Source organism: Platalea leucorodia (assembly GCF_965183815.1).
Source record: "Platalea leucorodia genome assembly, chromosome: Z".
NCBI lineage: Eukaryota > Metazoa > Chordata > Aves > Pelecaniformes > Threskiornithidae > Platalea > Platalea leucorodia.
Window position 1 is genome coordinate 49,976,063 of NC_138858.1, and position 21,604 is coordinate 49,997,666.

General features: G+C 39.1%; 1 protein-coding gene across 2 annotated transcripts in view; it reads left to right on the forward strand.

Annotated features, from left to right (window-relative positions):
• The window catches only part of SYK (spleen associated tyrosine kinase), a 58,407-nt gene that overhangs the window by 20,298 nt on the left and 16,505 nt on the right, over window positions 1-21,604 (forward strand). The window contains exons 2-7 of one of the 2 annotated variants that reach the window (XM_082336583.1): window positions 1,419-1,871; window positions 3,324-3,484; window positions 14,001-14,139; window positions 15,574-15,655; window positions 16,676-16,725; window positions 21,422-21,490. In XM_082336583.1, coding sequence (XP_082192709.1) covers window positions 1,458-1,871; window positions 3,324-3,484; window positions 14,001-14,139; window positions 15,574-15,655; window positions 16,676-16,725; window positions 21,422-21,490 — 915 coding nt within the window. In that variant the 5' untranslated portion in view covers window positions 1,419-1,457. The remainder of the gene's footprint in view (window positions 1-1,418; window positions 1,872-3,323; window positions 3,485-14,000; window positions 14,140-15,573; window positions 15,656-16,675; window positions 16,726-21,421; window positions 21,491-21,604) is intronic. The other variant, XM_082336584.1, reaches the window with a different exon arrangement.

The following is a 21,604-nucleotide window of genomic DNA, read 5'->3' on the forward strand; positions in this document are numbered from 1 at the left end:
GAAAGAAGATGTTGAACTGTTCCTAAATGGAGTTCCTTCCTTCTTATGCCCCATACACTGTAGATGTAACAGTCTGTGGCCCGTCCTGATTAAACAGTGATTGGATTGGGGAAGGATTTGGAGGAGAAAGTATATGAAAAACTCGTAATGTTGCAGGAAACAATTAATGACTCCACTGGTGAACTTGTGGTTACATAAGTAATTGCAGTTGTGGACTACTTCATATGGCAAAAAAGGGCTTGCAAATACTCTTGCAAGAATACAGGTCTCACTGGTGTCAATATATTCGCTTCTGATCCACTTAGATGTTATCAGCAGGTAGCCGGGGTATTCTTCCCAGTATCCATTACATAGTCATTTGAATCTCACAAATATGAATAATACACCAAATTCAGATTTTGTGTTCTGATGTCTCCTCTTCAATAACTTGGAAGAGACAAAAGTAATTCCAGCACAATACTTACCTGTCCAGGCAGTGTATATATGCCGTGAGGTTTAATGAAAATAAATTTGTCTGCTGACAGTGTAGGTTAGGGGCTGGGATAACTCAGGGAAGACAGGACATAAGAAGAACAGTATTCCTGTAGCTAGAGTTCTATAGAGTCCTTGTGCATATTTTTTGAAAATCTATCATATATTAATCCATATCATAATATAATCTCTTATATACATATAAGATATATATATTAAATATATATGAGGTTATTTTTATTGTTAAATTAAGAATAACAGAATTGAAACCATTTCTGTTATATTCACTATTTTTCTTCGGAGATGCTGAACTTGATTCTCTTCTGTGTTTTTGTTGGTAGTGCGCCTTCGTGTTATTTCAATATAAGCTGTTTGAAATTAAACTGTTCAAAATGACACTGTCACTTTTTTTTTTTTTTACCATTAAAAAAAAATTGGTAAATCTCCATGGAGAGGAATGTTAACTATTTTAATATAAAGGACTTTTGTCCGTACTCAGCCCACATACTGGCATAAGCTACTCTTATAAGCAAAATTATAATGGCACAAAACTGGAATGAAAAACTGTTCTCACTGAATCTTTCTTACCTAGTTATTTCCTTTTACTGGGAAGCACCTCAAGGCCAGTACAAAAGGATGGATAGAGACATTCAGGCAAGTGAAAATATCAGGACCTCTATGTGACTAGGCAAAGGAGCCGAGAGTGAAAAAGTTAAAGGAAACCTGTGCAGTTATAGGAAACTTTTATATTGCTATATAACAAGGAAAAACTTTCTATTGGCATTTAAAAAGACAACTTCTGACAAGATAAAAACAAAAATGTGATCTTAGTCCCAAAATCTTTTAAAAAATATATTACCAACATACCACATGTGAACTGCCACATTACTGGTTTATCCTCTTTTTTTTTTTCAACTGATACTCATGTCTCTGTCTTTGCTTTTCAGATATAGAATACTAAGTCTGCTACTTGGAAGAGAAAAAGCATGGCTTCCAGCATGGCGAACCCTGCTAACCATTTGCCATACTTCTTTGGCAATATTACGCGTGAAGAAGCTGAGGAGTATCTGATGCAAGGAGGAGTGAGTGACGGGCTATACTTGCTCCGCCAAAGCCGGAATTACCTGGGAGGCTTTGCCTTATCCTTGGCCCACGGAAGGAAGGTTCATCATTATACAATTGAGAGGGAGCTGAGTGGCTCATATGCTATTGCAGGAGGCAAGTCACACGCCAGTCCTGCTGAACTCATTAACTATCACTCAGAGGAGGCAGATGGCCTTATCTGTCTACTGAGAAAACCTTTCAACCGACCACCAGGTGTTGAACCCAAAACAGGACCCTTTGAAGATTTAAAAGAGAACCTCATCAGAGAGTATGTCAAGCAAACTTGGAATTTGCAGGTAAATCCTGGCTGATTTTGCTGTAAAGTGGTGTTTGAGTTAGGAGAAAAAGAGATCGCAGTGTTTGTTTCCAGCTGTTGCTGCTACTATGTAGTATTTTTGGAATAATGGAATCACAGCTGTTTAAGTTTTGAACAGTGGGGTTTTTTTCCCCCAATACATGCAGTAATTTCAGCTTTCCTGAAATTTTACAAAACTTGGGATTTTTATGATGTCTTGGGCTAGCGTAACCTTATCTAGCACTGCATTGACTTATGTCGTTAGATTTCCACGTGCACCAAAAATTAATAGATATAATGAACAAGATACAGAAATGGTTTATTTGATTGCTTTCGATTCTGAATTTTTATGGATTGATGTGCAGGCTGACATGGCGACATGGTGACATGTTTTACATCCTCCCCTCTTATCTGGCCTTGTTTCTGTGATGGTTATTTAGATTACGTCGAAAACAGAACTTGGCTTCTTAACTGCAGAGCACTGCCTATAGGTCTTCAGTACTGCATGTGTCAAGCAGGAATGTTCCATGCTGAGGAAGAGAGACTGGATTTCTTCCTTAGCATGACTATGAGGAAGCCAGTCTTAACATGGAAACACTAGTGTAGGAGGCTACAACAGGAATATTATTTCACCTTGAGATGCCATGAGTTATCATTGTGAACATCATGGAGTTACACTGGGTTTTTCATCTGTTTGGTACTAGCAAGTAACCCTGTGTGTTCTGCTCTGTAAAATATGTGGAGCAATGCCCACACTGGAAAAAACTGAAACTTATACTATATTTGCTACAAGTGCCGAGGTTTACAATTTTTTCTGATGAGTCTGAGCCCAGTCTAGAAGGAAGTTGATGAACTCAAGTTGAAAACTGATGAAACTAGGGGGTTTTGCCCTCAGATTCTGGGCCAAATTTAGAGGTGATACGTTATAGATGGGTTTAGAAGTGTGTAGATTATACCTAAAATATGAACATAGTTCACTCTAAAATTGGGACTGTCCTGTCTGCTTTTGGGAAATTTGCATTGATCTTTTCAACATTGACAACAATACAAAGCATGTTCAGTTTATTTCAGTAAACTGCCATAGGATATGTAGTATGGAGGTATGTTATGACATCTCAGAGTGACACTAAGTGTATTTAGCTATGTGTCAGTAACATAAAAAGATGACATAATTTTCAGTGGAAATACTGATATATTAAGGGCTCAATTTACTGGTTATTTTTCCTTCCATTTCTCAGAGGTAAAGGAAGAATCCCAGCTTTGTGATGTTTAGATTACCATACATTAATTTCTGGTTTAGTATCTTTATAGCAACCAAATCTTTTCCTCACATACAATGAATACGTGCAGATTTTGGATGTCCCAAAGGCAATCCAATACTGTAAGTCTACCTGTTGTGTTTTTATTGCAGAAGACAGTTTGACTGTCCCACTGTGTTTTTACCACTCTCTAGGGGCATGCCCTTGAACAAGCTATCATTAGTCAAAAGCCTCAGCTGGAGAAGTTGATTGCCACTACAGCCCATGAGAAGATGCCGTGGTTCCACGGGAGGATCTCTCGGGAAGAGTCGGAACACCGTATCCTCATTGGGTCAAGAAACAATGGAAAATTTCTGTGAGTGCTTTTTTCTGTGGTATTGCTGTTTGCCACCAGTGTTACTACACAGTTCCCTTCAATGAATCTCCCATGAGAGTGTGCCCGAAAAGGCGGCTCATTCACAGTGAGAGGTCCCAGTCCAGCATGATCTACATGACATAATCATTCCTATTCTAAGCAAGTGTCTCCAAGATTAGGTTTCCACTTAACTGAAGATGGGAAACTATAGCAAAAGTGTGGGTCATTGTTTTTTAATCAAATACTAGGTTTAATTCTAAAGGGAGCATCAGAGAAACTCAATACCAAGAAAAATTCGTTGAACTTTGTTTTGTAACTGATAAGCAGTACTACGTGACTGTGGTAGGTTAACCTTGGCCCACCAAGCCGCTGTCACACTCCCCCTCCTCAGCAAAACAGGGGCCAAAATCAGGATGGAAAAGCTTGTGGGTCAAAATGAAGACAGGGAGATCATGTACCGCTAACTTGCACAGGCAAAACAGACTCCACTTGGGGAAAAGTAATTTAATTTATTGTCAATTAAAATTGAGTTGGACAGTAAGAAACAAGGACAAAAACGTAAAAAAACACCTTCCCCACACACACCCACACCCCCAATTTTCACAGGCTCAACTTCACTCCTTCACACCCAGCCCGTCTCCCCACCAAGCAGCGCGGGGGTGGGGGCTGCGGTCAGTCTGTAACAGCTGCGCTCTGCCACCCCTTCCTCCTCGCGCTGTTCCCTGCTGCAGCGTGGGCTTTCCGCAGGAAATATCCTTCAGGAAATATCCACCTGCTTGGAAGGCTGCAGTGTGGACACCTGCTCCACCGTGGCCTCTCCCACGGGCTGCAGGGGACTCTGCTCCAGCGCCTGGAGCACCTCCTCCCTGCCTCCTCCTCTGCCCTTGCTGTTTCTGGTTTGTGTTTGTTTTTTTTCTCTCCATTGCTGCCTACCAGGCATTTTTCTGCCCTTAATTAAGGATGTTTTCATGGAGGCGGAGGCGCCACATAGGTGGCTGAGGGGCTTGGCGGTGCCCCGCAGGGGTGTCCGCTGGTGCCACCTGGAACCAGTCGTGACCGGCGCAGGGCAGCCCCTGGCCTCCTCACAGAGCCCCTGCAGGCCCGCTGCCAGAGCCTGGCCGCCTGCACCCAATGCGCTGACTTACCAGCGTGGTAAAAATACCAGCAAACTGCCTGCGTTAACAACTGTTGGGATCTATAACTGTCAGTTTTCCTGGGAGCAGCGGTGGCGCTTCGTTTTGCAGTTAAGCAACAGAAGGAATTGCTTTGACCTTGGTCACGCCATTTTGTGTCTGCCACTGTCTGCGCTTACTCGACCTCATGATCGTCTGTTTTCTGAGTGCAAATGTGTCATTTAGGATAGTGACTAACAGCCATCATCTCGTGACGACTAGAGCCAGTCAGAATCTTCTAACAAAAAAGTTTTTCTTTTGGAAAATCCTAATTTGAAAAAAATCAATGTTTTCACTGAGCCATTTTTCATGTCTGCCCCCCCCCCCCGCCAAATGGAAGTATTTATATAATGGTAGAAAATGAAGCTTAAAGGTCATGGCCAAGGAAGGATCACTCAGAGCTGTATAATTCCTGAAGGAAATTTCATTGCCTACCTACGTAGTCTCCTTCAGCACTCAACTATCCTTGACTTTTTTAGAGCTAGTCCAGAGTAAAACTGCAGGAGTGAGTGCAGGATGGATATGCTTCTTCAGTACCAACTCTTTCACTTCACTGATTTGCTGTAACTGCACCACACTAATTGCTAATGTAGATGCAACCTTCATATATTTCCATGTTTCAATCTTGGTTGTCAGAAACTAGAAACTTCTCTAAATCTTTATTTCCAGTAGAGTTAACCTTATCAGGTCTTACCTGTGAATACTTTGAGTGTACTGACATCTCATTTCTTGAAGTCTCTTTCATTCCCTCAGTCCTTGAATTTTTTCTCTTTCACGGTCACTCTCACCCAAGTTGCCATGCATCTTCACATTTTCAGCCTCATACTCCCTGTTTCTTGGGATCACATCCAGAGGGTCATTTAGCCGGTTGCTTTTGTAGCCATTTATAACAAAAAATTGTTATAAATTTGTTACAAATTTTATTACATTTGTGACAAAAAAATTGTTACAAAAGTTTGTGGAGCCAAAGATTCCCCTTATCACAGATTCATCTTTTCTGAATGCTTCTCCCTATAGCACAGGAGCAGTTTCATCCATTTGATGAACACAGTTGCTGTCATAGATTACCAGGACAGCATTACCATACCACCTCTCCTTTTCATTGCCCTGTGACTTTGCTAGTTACTTTTCCTACTTTTTAGACATAGAGGCAGGTTGATATGTAATCTGAAACAAAGCAGCAACCCTTTCTTTTAATGACCTGTTTTTTCTAAAAAATTATTTCTTTCTATATTAACAGCTTACCAAATCAATGTTATATCAGCTGAGTCATGATGTTGATCATGTATTAAAACTTGCAGTTTTCCAGTTTACCTCTTGCACACATTTGTTTCTATATGGTCAAAGTGCTTCTCTTTGGGGAAAAAAAAGGAAGCTAATTTTTCTTCAAAGAAATGGATCCCTTAGCTAATATTTCTTAACAGGGATGGGCTTTGGAGTGAGGGAGTGTAATTTTTTAACGTTTTCAGTCTCTGTTAGAGACCCCAGTCTCTTTTCAATCTTTTATAAGCATTCCTACAGCTTTAAATATAAATACTTTCCCAGCGTTTTCCTGTTTTCCTTAGAGATGGTGTAGGAGACATTTCTGGTGCTGTTTGCAGTAACATCGTCAATGAGCTGTGGAGGGAGCAGTCAGACCTTCTCCCGTGGGACTGGTTATGTCAGTAGGTGCATGTCTTACATAGTTCTGCTGGAACTCAGACGGCTGTTTCCATATCAGGTAGATAAACCCATAGAGGGGAAAATGCTAACTTTAAGGCTCTGTTCAAACTCGGAGAAGCGCCACTGGAGCTTAAATAATATGAAAATATAACTGATAGTATGTTGAGCCTGGGTCCCTCTTATTAAGGAGAACACTGTTTACTTCTGCATCTGTAGGGTGGTTTCCAGTGCATTAATTGTTCTTGCACAGACTGCCTATCTGGCAGGTTTAGAGGTCAGTAACCACTTAGCTGCCATTTACTCTTATGCTCCCAGGGAAGAAACAGGGCGAGATCTTCATCTGCCCCATAATTCAGCATCCAGAGCAGCAAGAAAAAAAATGTTTTGTTCATTTGTATCAGAAATCAGTTATTTTTCCTTCCAGAGCTTTTCTAGCTCTCAGATCGGTAGACCTAGAGGCTCATACCAAATAACGAAAGAACTGTCTAATTCAGAGAGGTTTTCTCTTTTCTGCAATGGTTTGCCTAACATGGGCTTGCTCAGCAGGTGTTGAGAAATAAACCACTTGTTTGTTAACTAACTGAAACAGTAGCAGCAAAATTGTTCTGTGCTAGAGAGGTGCATTGTTTTACATTTCAGGCAGGGGCATCACATACTTTTTCCTTACCCACCAGCAGCGTCTGTCAGAATCTTCTGTACATCATCTGTGGACTGACGACTGAATTTGTGCTCATAAATGTAGCTACTTAGGGACTGTTTTTCTCACATTGGTTGAGACACTCAAGCCTGGTAGCTCACTGAAAGGTAGAACTCAGAAACATCTAATTTCTAAGAGAAGTTCACTTGTTGAGTAGGAATTGGAGCCTGGGATAGAGGGAAACTAGATTTTCAATGAGATGAAGTACTCCAAGGCTATTCAACAAGTCCACAAGCAGGTGCTGGTATATGACAAAAATAATCTTGTTTATTATGGAAAAAATAATAAATTTTAGAAGGCTAGAATATTTCTGTATATTCTTTTACAAGGGTCTCTAGAACTTCATTACACCAGAAATCTGCTAACTGTCTGACCTTGAAACAAAATCCAGTACAGTGGTCTCTGTGAGTACAAATCTAACGCCTAGGTTTCTTAAGCGCTGCTTTGCAGCACTACAAGATTATCAAATCTAGGGTTTTTTTTTATCTAATAAATATGGAAATAGTTGAAAAGCTTCCTGCTTGCAGTTCAAAATGTCACAAATAGCATCGTAAATCTAACACTGCAACTCATCCAAGCTGCTGGAAAAGTTCTGAGCTAACTGAGTGTCCAGAGAAGGGCAACGAAGCCAGTGAAGGGTCTAGAGCACAAGTCTTATGAGGAGCAGCTGAGAGAACTGGGGTTGTTTAGTCTGGAGAAAAGGAGGCTGAGGAAAGACCTTATCGCTCTTTACAACTACCTGAAAGAAGGTTGTACAAAGGTGGGTGTTCGTCTCTTCTCCCTAGTATCGAGCAATAGGATGAGAGGAAATGGCCTCAAGTTGCAGCAGGGGAGGTTTAGTTTGGATGTTAGGAAAAATTTCTTCACCGAAAGGGTAGTCAGGCATTGGACCAGGCTGCCCAGGGAAGTGGTTGAGTCCCCATCCCTGGAGGTATTTAAAAGATGTGTAGATGTGGCACTCAAGGACATGGTTTAGTGGTGGACTTGGCAGTGCGAGGTTAGCGGTTGGACCTGATGATCTTAAAGGTATTTTTGAACCTAAAAGATTCTATAATTTTATGAAACTGCGTGTTTTACTAGGGAATTTTTAAAGGTCTTTTTAAAGGTTTTGCTGTGACTGAAAAGTCAGTGAAATAAGGATGTACGTAGGTGCTATGGAGTTTGTTTTCAAAGACAAATATAGAAACAATGTCATGAAATGATGTGAAAGAGGAAGCAGTGCCCACTTCTTCTGGGAAGAACACTCATGAAAGATTGCCACTCTAGCAACAAAATTTGGATAAAAAACTATAGCAGTGGAATGGAAGGAAAATATGATATCTCTAAAACGACCTGAAGAGCAACTGAAAACAGAGAACTTTATTTAAGTCTCAAGCCCCTGTTAGCTTCGCTAACACTACTTTCCATGCTATGTAGGGTGCTGGTTCTTAACAGACTTCTGTTTTTTCATTAGACTTTACCTGGTAGGGGGCATAATTGTAGAACATAATGGTCAATATTGCCTCGATGATCACAGATAATACTATTAATATTATTAATACTGTTATTAATATTTTAATAATATTATTGGTAATATTGTTAATATTATCTATGTGAGTGCATGCATGTGTAGACCAGTTGAAAAATAAACTAAAAATCTGCTAATAGTAACAGACCAGCAGTATAAGAAATGTTAGTTTTCTCTGCAGTTTCACATAGGAAACAACTGTGGTAAATGTGAGGTAGCTCTTGGCACATCTTAGTTTGTCATCAGTAGTAACCATTTCAGTTACACGAACATGTGATCTTGCATATGTCTTACGAACCAGAAATTCTGAAGCTGAGGAGAGATAAACTTCAGAAATACTGTTAAGCTTAAAAATTAAACAATAAGGAAAAGGTGAGTGAAGGCATTGCATAATTAGCAGTTTAGTCTGTATAAACCTCTTATATGGATTCATAGCCATATGTAGTTCACATAAAATGTGAACAGTTGTGTAAAAGGAAAATAAAAAATAATTTTAATATCACAAGAATGTCTACAATATGCAACGAGATATACTAAAGAGGACAAAACTAGCTTAGACTATTAGAATGACTCACAGCACTACTCATCATGGCATCTCATGACATGTAGAGACTAAACTGTCTCTTGCTATGTCACAATAGTTAACACTAGTAACACCATTTCAAAATAACAAGTTTTGAAGTGCAGTTGTCTGTAAGAGTTTTCTTGTCTTTTGTCTGACCAAAAATTTGTGTTTCCAATACATGTAGCAATCTGTATTTACACTAATCTTTTGTCTTCCTCTAGTAATTTACCACTACTGGAGCGCATCCTGAGCTAGGTGGTTTAGCTGACCTTGGAGAGTGTTCTTTAAATAAATCTTTCAGTATTATGTTTGTATCCGTAAATGGAACTGGACATTGTTGACATTAGACAAGGTGAAAACAGTCCTACTAAATATGGCCTTAATTCAGGGATATTAATTAATGATGACGTTCCTCTTCAAAATGCCAAGCAGTTGCTAGGCTTAGATGACCATAAAAATTTCCCAAGATAAATGATGAAATACAGGCAGTGAACCATGTTTCTGAAGGTGCTGTATTCCCCTCCACAGCAGCCTGGATGATGCCTACAGCTCTTTGGGAGAGCTGTTTACTGATCTTCAGTTAGGTACATAGTTAGGTGCCACTTGCAGACCACTGCAGCAGGGCTGCGGCTTCTAGAGGCTAGCTCTGCGCTGTGCGCTTCAGCAGCACAGGTGCTGAAGAAAAGATGCAATCCCTGATGGAGACAGCTGTACTGAGAAGATCCCCTGTTGCAGGTGCAATTATACAGCAAAGCTATTTGGTAGGGTTTTGGTGGAGGTTAGTGTATTTTGCTGGCAGGGCAGTGCCAGCAAAATAGACTACGGTGATGCAATCCTTCTCGCAAAGGTGTTTCATCACTGTGCAGCACACCACATTAGCCTTATGAGGAGATGAAGTTTTAGGTTCCATTGTGGATAGCAACAGTGTGTGGCTGAGCTAGCTCCTAAATTCTGTAGTGTGCTGACATTTCTGAAGCAGCTTTGAATATGTTACTCAACAGGGGAGAAGAAATGATGTAAATGAAGACTGTAGTCAATCCAGTTTTTCCTTTGTATGATCCTTTTACAGATGGCACAAAGTTCATTCCTTACTGCCCTCTAACTTGGAACATGTGCAGTGTGCTGCAGATATTTGAAGTGATAATGAATAGCCATGTTGTTAATAGCATTACAAGAGAGATGGTCATAAGGGCAGACAAGCAGGGAATGGCTGGAGCGTGATCAGCAGTGGGGAATGTCAGTATCTCTAGCATCAAAGAAGCTGCTATCACTGAGAAGGCAAAGCAAGGCCAAGAACAAACTTTAACACACCCTTGGATTCAGGATTGAGAATAATTTCACGCCATTCCTAAAGCAAGCATTTTGCTAGTTTATTTTCTTCGTTATTCTCCACTGTAAAATGCTGTGACTTCTTTTTTTCTACACAGTCAATGAGGCATGTTGTAATAGCAATCTATTTTTTTTACCCTTAGGGATTTTTTCCTTTAGAAAGAAAGGGATCGTTTGGCTTTTCACTTGGAAGCAGAAAAAATTGGGATATTTTTCTTTTTGCTTCTGAGCAAAAATAGAGACTTTACCAAAGGAGAGAATGGATAGCTACTTACACAGTCTATAATGATACTCCAGATAGTTATTGGTTGCTATTTGGGTTACATTCACAAAAACATAAAAAATACTCATAGATTACATGAAATTAAAATCAATAACTAAACCTTCTTTGCATTTCATCATATAACAATTTGAGTTTCTCAGTTCCTTCTAAATTGCTGTTTTAAAATGCATGTCATAGAAAATCGAGATACTTTGTTGCTTTTCTAATATATCTATGAATTCAAAGTTGCTCTCAGTGAAGTTGTTCATGTTTCTGATTAATCTCAGTGGAGGAAAGGACAATATTGTTTATAGGTGTTTATTATCTTTTATGTTTTTCTTCTGTAGATCTGTAATTCTCTGCAATGGCATGAAATGGAAGACAAGGTGATATTTCACTGCTGACTTCCTTCCTTGCCAGAATGCTTTTTAAAAAAATATAGCTTTTTAAGAATTAAGATTTTTTTTGTTATCAGTTTGTATTGAAGAACAGTAAATATTGTGTGTAATTTCAGCGCATGTTAAGGTAGATAGTACATTTGGAATTTTGGATTTTTTTCCAAAATTATGAAAATTGTTACTTTTCATAGAAGAAAATTTCCATATGCGAAGAGAGACCCCAAATCTGACATGATGACCCTGACTGGTGCAGGCAGCACCATCAAGAAGATGTGAAAACCTTGATTTCCATTTGAAGAGGTTTCAGTTTATAACCTTTCAGTTGGAACAGCCTTTTTCCTTGATTCCATTTTTTATGGTAACTGTAAGGTACTGGATACTGTGTACCCAGCTGGAGTTCTGGAGGCTTAGCCTAACCTAGACAGCCATTATCACAGTCTACAAAACCAAAATGAAATTGTGAAACGTGGCCTGTGACAGTCCTTGTCACCAGAGGCCGTAGTAGTTTTTGGTTTGGACTGTGATGGTAGGTTCTGCGAGAGTGCTTTTTGGACCAGTAAGGGATCTGGTTGCCAAAACTAAGACTTAGGCCATCATTTGGCTGTTGCTTCAATGCTTTTGATACTTCCGCTCTTCAGACATGTTTTGGAAGATAGACAGTGCCTCCTGTTATTGTGTTTTGTAGGGATCCAAATTGTGCTGGAGTTGACTGGCTACAGGTTAAAAAAACACCTGGACCGTAACCCCACAAGAGTGAGGCTCCCTCTGGACCCTGGTCAATCATAAGTGTTAGAATGGAGATTTTTTGCATGTGCAGTGATAGAGCTGTCCAACAGAAGTTGCTGTGACTGTGAACTGCAGATGTCTTCAGGGTCACGTAGCTGTTGGGCTGGGGGAAGGAAGAGCTCAGAAATGCAACTACAACCTTATAAACCTGAACTCTGCCTAAATCCTGCACTGGATACCGATAGGGCTGTTTGGATTTGTGCCATGGTCCTCAGAAATCAGGACTCTCTTCTCCCATTGATGCCTGTGCTCTCAAGAAATGTTTACGATGCCTCTTGTGATAGTAACAGCTCTTCCAAATGAGAATCAGTTTTGGTAGAGCTAATTATATTGGAGTCACCGTTTCCCCATGTGAAACATGACTGTTAGCGGAAAACAATCCATTGCATTTTTATAATCTTACTTGTGCTGTATTCTGAACAGAAGTCTGAATGCAATGAAATGCCATTCATTTGTGTTTTAGAAACAATGCCCTCTGTTCCAAAAATATTTTTTCAAGCCTTATTTGCTAAGAGCAAGCCGGAAGAAGACAAAGTAAAAGTCATTCTTCATTTTAGCAGAACCTTTTGCTTTCCACTGGTCAGTCATCACAGGAAATCAGCATGCTGAGAAAATACCTGCATGTCATGAAAAACCACAATGTGTTTTCATGTTGCTTTAGAGACACTAGGCAAGTTACTTCGATTTCTGAAAAAAAAAACTGACCCTACTTCCCTTTTCCTTTAGCCAGTGTCCTGTTCACATCTTAGGCAACAAGAATCACTCTGCTTGAAAAAATAGTTGTCTAGGTAGTTCAAACAAAACACAATTTTAGTTCAGCCTTGAGTGAGTCAGCTGAGGAGCAGAATTTAATGCTTGCCTCTGCAATCTTCTGAGATGTGATAGCAAGTACTAGTGTTGCACCAGCAAAGCTTCCCAACACCTTAGTGAGCATATCCTGCTATATTTCTTTTCAGGGCTTTTTAAAAATTCAAGGGAGAGTCAGTAGATTTCTGTGCACACTGGAACAAGAAAAGTTTCAGTGTTGCTGAATCTGAGGTTTTGGTAGGAAAAACCCATTATTCCAGAAAATTTTAGTCTAGCTCTGCTGCTGTCTCACTGTCATCAGCAAGTGAACACAGGCAACTCAAACTAAAAGAAAAAGCCTATTTTCTAAACTCAGAAATGCTATGCCAGCTATGATGGAGGTAGTAGCAACTTCCTATCTACTCTGGGTCCTGTCACCAGAAGATGCTCGTCTCAGTGTGAGCTAGCCTTGAGTACATGTAAAACAACTCTGCAACGCTTTACAGGCATCTCAGATGTTGCTTGCAGATCTCCTGGAAGACGGAGATCATCCTGGCTACCTATAAATTTTAGACAATGTTTTTATGTTACATTCCATGATCTCTCCCTGGTGAAGTTTAGACCAGATATATACCCCAATACCATGTGAAACTTTGTGTGAATTTTATGGGAAATCTGCAACAAAGCATTCCATCTTTACAGAAATTATAAGAATTGATGATTACAGAAATGTGTGATTTAATTTAAATCCCCAGCCAAACAACGAGCTGTTTCAGTGCATGAAGATTTTCCCTTTATTTGTATTTCAAATTATATTCTTTAGGTATTTTATCTTCTACCCTTACTGTCATCTCTTTATTTCAAAATAAAAGATATGAGAGAGAAATCTTGCTTTGATGAAGGCACTTATCTGTTGCTTTTAATTTTAGGTCCACTGTAGGGGAGATTGAAGTGTAGCTGTTTGTATATGCTGGATCCTGGCCTCAGACTACCGTGAGCTTTGTAGGCCAGCAGTGCAAAAGCCTTCAAGCGCTTCCTTGCTCAGAGAGTGCTTTGTGCACTGCACAGTGTTCTGTAGCTGTCTAGCAAAGAGCTCCACATCGTGGATTTTCTGCTGTCATCTCTTGCCTTCTGGGGGGAGAAAAAAAAGAAACTTCAGGGAATTCTATCTAAAAACAAATGACACTAAGAAATAAATGAAAGGCTTAACAAAATGTCTTCAGAAGTTGCAGTGCTGCTTTTGCTTTGTTTTTATTTCAGAAGCTTAAAGGAAAGGGTAATTTAAAAAAGAATTTCAACCCATATGCTCATTCCCAGTAAAGAATAACCCTGAAAATCTCTTATTCCTACAGTATCCGAGAAAGGGACAGCAATGGTTCCTATGCCCTGTGTCTGCTGAATGATGGAAAAGTACTGCATTACCGTATTGACAGAGATAAGACAGGAAAGCTCTCCATACCGGATGGAAAAAGATTTGACACCCTCTGGCAGGTCTGTTAAATTTGAATCACTTGGATATCTGTCATCATGTTTCCATATAACTGACTAAGGCAGCTTGTTTTACTTTGCTGTGTGACAACAGCCTTTAGCTAAACAGCAACATGTTTTGGCAGGTTATTTGTCATATGTTTCCAACTTCATGTGGTTTCTATACATGAAGAAAATATATGTTAATGTAGAAAGTTATGTAAGTGTAGAGAGTTTAATCATTTTTAAATGTGATGTTGCAGCTTGGCTGAGTTCAGCATTGCTGTAATTATTATTCAGTTAGCTGAACATTCTCTAGAATGGAAAACCGTTTGCATTTGCAAGTGACCATATTCAATAATAGCTATGTTAGGTATAGTCTTTTGCTAATGTCCTTTGTGACAGGAATAAACAGAATTCTAGGAAGCACAAAGGGGATGGTTTAGGATGCTGTACACATGCTGCATTCTTTAGCTTTGAAATTCTCTACCTTCAAGGCTGAAAAAGCATAGTTTGCTGAGGGCTACCACCACAATATGTCTGAACCCTGGAAAATATTAAGCAGTTAAGGAATGCATAGTTGACTACGCTATAGTTGCTAATACAACTGAATACTGGAGAAATGACTGTGTAAATTGAAAATGCTAAGGGAATTGAAACCCCTGCAGAAATCTCTTATGTCCTCTTGCTTAAAATTCTATTAAAACAAGTAAAGTGAGTCACAAATCTAAAATATCAGTCTTTACTTGCATATATTAATTCTTAGCCTTTCGTGTAAGTGTCCTGTGTATTTGTTTCCTGGAGTCACTGGAAATTTAAAAGAAACTATGCTATCTTATAAGTTTTTTTAATATGTCTGCAACTCTTTCACTCACAGACCCCCTCCTTTCTACCTAATTGCACCAAAGCCAAAATAGCAGTAACAAACCTATAATAAAATGGCACGGAGAGGACAATCCAGGAACACAAATGGACACAGCTATTGGTACTATACATTTATTAACTGCTTACATCCCTTTGCGACTTTGAGGTCCAAAGAAAGCATTGCATATTAGGACAATTCCTGCACTGTAGTTATACGCATCTTGAAAAAAAAAAAAGAGGGCAGGAAGCCAGAGGTATAAAAAGAAGTGATTTGCTCAGAGTTGCAAAGCTGGTTAGTAGCAGAACCAGGCGTGGAATGCTGAGTCTTACAAATCTAGTTGCTGGATCAGGTTCCAGATTCATCCATCTACTTCAGAAACATGCACCCCTGCTAAACAGAAGTAAAGATGGGGTAAGAACATGTGCAGTAAAGATCTGCTGTGTGCCCAGTTCATGTGCTGTAATATATACCAATTATAGTACATATGCACACAATTTTAAAGAGATGACATATTTAATTATAACTCCCTTACCTTTTAATATCTTTTTCTCTCCTTCTCTCTTTTTTTTTTTTCCCCCCTCTCATTCTGGTAGTTAGTTGAGCATTATTCATACAAACCAGATGGATTATTAAGGGTTCTTACCATTCCCTGTCCACAACTTGGCTCAGAAAATGGTGAGTTATTCCTTTTATTTTGATATGTATAAATAGCCATGCTAATGATGATAAAGATGTCTGCATTTTTTCCACTTGCCATGTAGGTTGGTGCAGATTACGGTAGATTAAAGTTGGATAAAAAAAATTTAGATGTTCAATTTCCAACTTTTCAAATGAGCTAAGATCTGCCAGACCGTACAGGATGGAGGCAGATCCTGTAGCTTAAGGGAGGCTACCAACTCCTGTTATTGCTGGCTCTAAATTAATGTCAGATCCAAAACGTGCTTTGCTGCTCAGAGTGGCAGTGTGCGTTCCTTGGCCCACACACTAAGAGGGTGGTCGTCCCAGCACTCCTCCAATGGTCCTTACTCCAAGCTGAGGCCAGCAGGTCAGCAGTGCTGCTCTAGGCATTCAGGTTGGGTGTAGTGAGAGGTGCACCCAACAGGTGAGTTGCTGGTAGATGAGGCGTTACTTCCCGTGTTGGGGAGAGCAGAGCAGAACAAGGGATTGGCTGCACCTGATGCTGAAAATGGGGGTCAGAGAGGCATTCCTTGATAACTTGGGGGAAGGGGGGGGGGGGAGGGGGCAGTGTCCTGGGGTCCAGTATGCTCTTTGGCCTGTCTCTTCTTTAATGTCATGTTAAATACCGATGAGACCTTGTCCTCCCTCTTGCCCTGACTGCCAGGGGAAAAAAGATGCTTCTGCTTGATCCTTGTCTAACTCATGCTGTTCCAGAAGCAGTGTTCTCTCTCTAAGGCTGCATTCTGTCATTCTGACTGGATAGCAGTGCCATGGTGAGAGGATATGCCCATACTTTTTCTGCTCCTTTGAATCGTTTAGGCACTGCACATACTTTTGTCTCTGTGGCAGCAAGAACCAGAGTCTGATGCACCTTAGAGACAAAAGCAATGAAGATGAGACAGGAGAAACACTGTAATGTGATTTAAAAACTAGAAAGTTGGTCCCCTATGTAAAATTTTGTGTTCTTGCAGTACATTTCTTACCTTGCTCAGTATTCTGCATTTGATTCTTTTACAGATAATGTTGTTTTTCACACTCGTCCTCCTCTTCCTGGAACTCCTCCTAAGGTAAGAGTAGGTGGTGATATAGCAGTAGCATTCATTTGAGAAGGCTTCCAGTCACACACTGCTCTAGGAATCCTAATGCTTGGATATTATTGCAGCAGTGAATTTGTTTTTCTAAGGATATAAACAGTAAGTTGAAAGGAATAAACTTAACATATTCTAGCATGGTTATTGCTTTCATCAGTGTTTTGCATGAGCTATTTATCATTTAATTTTGTGAACTTCTTTTATATATATAATGTATGTGAAAATCAGTATTTTTCATACACAAAATGCCTCATTGATGGTCATGTTCTATAGTAACTGTATCAACCCTAGGAGGAGAGATAGAGATACTGATTTGTTTACACTGTCCATTTTGAGAACCTGCTGACTGAAGCAGAAATGGAGGTTCGCTTTGTTTTCACATTTTGTGTGTGCAGTTAACAACAGACTTTGCACAAGGGTTTGATTCCTTGTGCAGTGAAATCAGGGGAAGTTCTTTCATCAACACCATGAAGAGTGAGCAAGCCCATCTGTGATTATAATTGTGTAATTTCTTAGAGTCAATTGATTAGAGGAGCCACCTGAGGTGCGATACATAACACCATCTCATTCAGCTGTAGTTGATCTCATCTGAAATAGGGAGTTTAATTTAGTTGTTTCACCACTCCCTGGAGAGCCTAATCATCTAGGTCATTATCTTGATGCAGTCCCACATTATAGAAAAAATATTTTTGTTCAAATAGGCAATTAAATTTATTTCAGTACTGTTGAATCCCTGTGGGTCCGTGAGCAACCATTCTCATACCACCACTTTCTGAAAATCAGGTGCCCTTTTAAATCATTGGAAATTACACAACAAAAATCAGTTCCATTTTTTTTTTAATGTTGTCCTGAAGTTTGGATCTATGCCATTTACAAGGAGGACCGTGAAGTTTAAACACATGAGACCACATGTATATCATCTGATATACACACAGTTATAATGATGGAGCAAGCACATTCAGTGTGGGAGTACTATGTAGGTTCCAGATTATCCATAGAAAATTTTGCAGTTTAAGTGTAAATGAGAGTAAATTCAAGAAATCTTACTTTAGGTATTTAATTTATCAAAGAAGTAACAAAAAAAACTTGTATGTGACTAAGGTGACTGATGTTTAGGACTGTGCAATGAAAATAAACGGGCCAACCTCTTTTCGTCAGTGCATTGCAGTAACACCACCCCAGTTGTTCATCATGCTTTACAGTTGAAAGACTCAGTCTTGCTAACAGGGTGTGATTCATCTTGCCTAACATTAATGAACTCAAATGAAGAGCCAGTCATTCAGCAAACCACAAAGGCTCCCTTTTGAGGAATTTTGAAGCAAGACAGAGACACACACCCATCCACATGTCACTTCAGCCTAAAAGTGGTGGAATGACTTCCCACCAATATGTGCCTATGTCTTTCCACTCAAGGGGCCTAGGTGATTCGCCAAGACTATGTGCCTTGCTTTTAGGTAGCCAGTTAGGTGAGATTAATTCCACCCTTGAACATGTACTTCTCTAGCAAGTAGCTGACTGAAATACGCTTGGTCACTTGCACATTTTACACATGACCATTAATGTTTTCAGGATTGATCAGTAGTAGTTACATTTAAGACTCGTCATGATGGATAGAAGGAGAAGCACCGAAGATATGAGTGAGAAGCGTTGAGTGCATATTTTTCAAATATTGTCCTAAAATATTGTTTAAAGCTACAATATGTTTGACATTCTGAACTTCTTAAAACTGGAATCTGAATTTGGTGTTTTCTTTAGGAGTTTTATAAAATAAGCTTGCTAAGTTACTTTCCTGTAGTACGAACATGAAAATAGAAAGTGGAAAATTTTAAATTAATACTACTATTTATGGAGCTCAAAGACTTCAGTTAATATTGCCAAATTCTCATACATTTATATCTTTGTGCAAAAGCAGTATCTCACTAAAGACCACTCATATAGCTTTTTTTATATGCAGAGCCTGAAATATAATTAATTCAGATTGCAAAAACAAAAATGCATCCTGAAAAGAACAAATACAATCACAAAGTCTTATGTAGAGGATGTGCAATCTATCTTCACATTATTTACACCATCATAATAAAGGTTTAAGTTTAAGAGTTTCTGACACTTCTGAAGTACTGCATCTTTTTTATTTTACAAAAATGGATTGCCAAAATGTATGAATTTGTATTGTGAGTGTTTGAATTGGGACTCAAGATAATTGTGATGAATTGGAGAAACGTCCTGAAAAAAACAGGCTGAAGTTCAGTAGAAACTAGTGCAAGATATTGCACTTGTAGTAGTCAGCTGTAGAACACAGGATGGGGAGCAGCAACAGGTTTTCAGAGGATGTGATGCCTGTAATGGATCAGCACAGGAACAAGGACCAGCAATCATCATGCTGGTAGAAGAAAGGGAAACATCAAGAGTGTTTCCAGTTTGTTCAACACTGGTAAGGTTGGAATACTTTCACCAGTTTTTGACACTGCAGTGAAGAATGTTGTCCAACAGGAGATAATCCAGAGCAAGGCAACAGGAATGATCATGACTTGTGAGAAAAGATTGATTAGAATAAAGAACCAAAAGAGAATGAGTAGAGGAACATGATTAACAGCTGAAGAAGGGAAGTGAATGGCCTGTTCTGAGGGACAATCTAATACTGTGTACCCATCCAGACCAATTTTTCAATAATTTTTTATTTTTATATAAATAAATACACTGGTGAGATTCCAAAGCCTTAGTGAAGAGCATGCCCAAATCTGAAGTTGCTTTGAAGCTAAGAGAGTGTCTGACCGCTGTAGAAAGATCTGCTGGATGATATGCAAGGCAGACTGTCCAACTAATTTAGCTGCAAACTGTTGGTGTGTAAGGGCTTAGAGTAAAACATACAACATCAGGGAAGGGATTTGTGCAGTATTTGCTAATGCTCCAAGAACAAACTTAGAGTAACAAAATGTTACTGTTTCTTGTCCCCTTTTCTGTAATCTGGACATCCTCTGTTTAGTGATAATAATATGCTTCCTCTGCAAAAGGAAGGACTTTCTGCTGAAAGTCTGTATTGGAGATAATTTCTCCATGCAGAGTATGGAGTCTTACTCCTTCTTACTTCTTCCAGCACATGCAGGGACTAGGACTTTTCTTGCTTTTCACCAGAGGCTCCATAACTAGATTTAAGGTGATTTTGATCCCCTTTGACTTTGTAAATTACTTTTTTCTCTGTGCACATGATCCCAATATGTATTTAAACCTGCAGAGGAGCTTTTGATATGAGCCTAAAATCAGTTGTTGACATTACAGTGAAGCTGCCAACTTCTGGCCACTTCCCGAATTCTCCACTTAACCTTTTTCAGTATTTTATTTGTTTAGCCACAGTTTATCAGATAGTAATAATAGACCTAAACCTTATGAGTACACCCTAACTTTAGACTAGTACTGTTGCTGTCCCTGATGATGTATTCCTCTTGGCATGCATTTGTATGTGTAATACAAACATTTGAGTTAAGCAGTATTACCATCAAGGCAATACAGGTGGCTGCTTGGTCAAGTGCTGGGAGCTACTCTTGTCAGAAAAGTATAATGAACCATGCTCACCATGTGCAAAAGAGCACTTAACCTCTTAGAGAATTTATCTGTTGCAAAACTATAGCTGAGAAGTGCTTCAGGTTTCATTTATTCCCAATATGGAAAGAGAATTCTGTGAGGTAACAGAAAATAGCGGATTCAGTAAGGTTTTTCAATATGCAGCAACTGAATTTTTAGGTATCACACCTATGAAGACTGTCAAGCATCAAAAAAGTTTCTATTCTTCCAGGAGGAAAGGAGACTGCATGGCTATCCTTGGTATTTTAAAACAAAAGATACCTTTTTTTTTTGTGAAATCAAACTTTTTTTTTTAGAAGAAAGCTAGGAAAAATACCAACCTTATCCATTAGAAAAGCTATCTTTTCAGAAAAAAAAAAAGTCCAAATGGTTTATTGAAAAGTTCAGATCATCTAACTGTAAGTCAGTTCAAAGGCTGTTTAAAGCGGCTGGATGGGGCATCCACAGCTTCTCTGGGCAACCTGTTCCAGTGCCTCACCACCCTCATGGTGAAGAAGTCACAAATTAGTCACATTTAATTAAAGTAATGTATTATTGTAAAGCATATTGGCATTTCTTTTAAAAGTATCTTTATACAGAACATAAGTACACGTGCAAAATCTAAAGCCTGTTCATTTTTGTTCAGAATTAATATCAGTTTGCGTGCTTTTTGCTTCAATAACTACATTGTTTGTTGTAAGACCAAAGTGTACTTCAAATCTTGCTTGATACATTAGTCATACTTCAAGACACTAAAGTTATCAACTGATTTACATTGCTAAATATGTTGGGAGGTGGCTCAAGTTCAATAACAGGGGCAGGAGAAACATACTGTGTAAAAGATCTGGGGAAAGGGCAATGTGCTTGAATTTAAAAACTGCCTTAAGGTATATCTACAGATTCAAGATAGTTTGAGAGTAATATAGTTGAAAGAAAATTTAGTACTGAGATTTGCTGTACTACATTTGTTTGATGCATCATATGTGTACTTGCAGGCACACACAGGAGAAAGGCTGGGAATGTTTTGTTCTTGTATACTACGTCTGTTTTGTAAAATACCTTTAGGTATTTTCCTGACACGTTTACTGTTCCTCTTTGACATTATGGTTTCTAGATTTGGGCAGGAGGTGGAATTATCTCAAGACTCAAATCGTACACCTTTCCAAAGGCTGGCAGCAAAAAGGTGCCTCATATAGTCTTTTTAGGTTTTTGACTGAGTTAAAAGGACTTACACTTGACTAATTTCATTCTTTTATTTTCCCCCTTTTGGCTTGCTGTTACTAAATGTGTGTCTTGG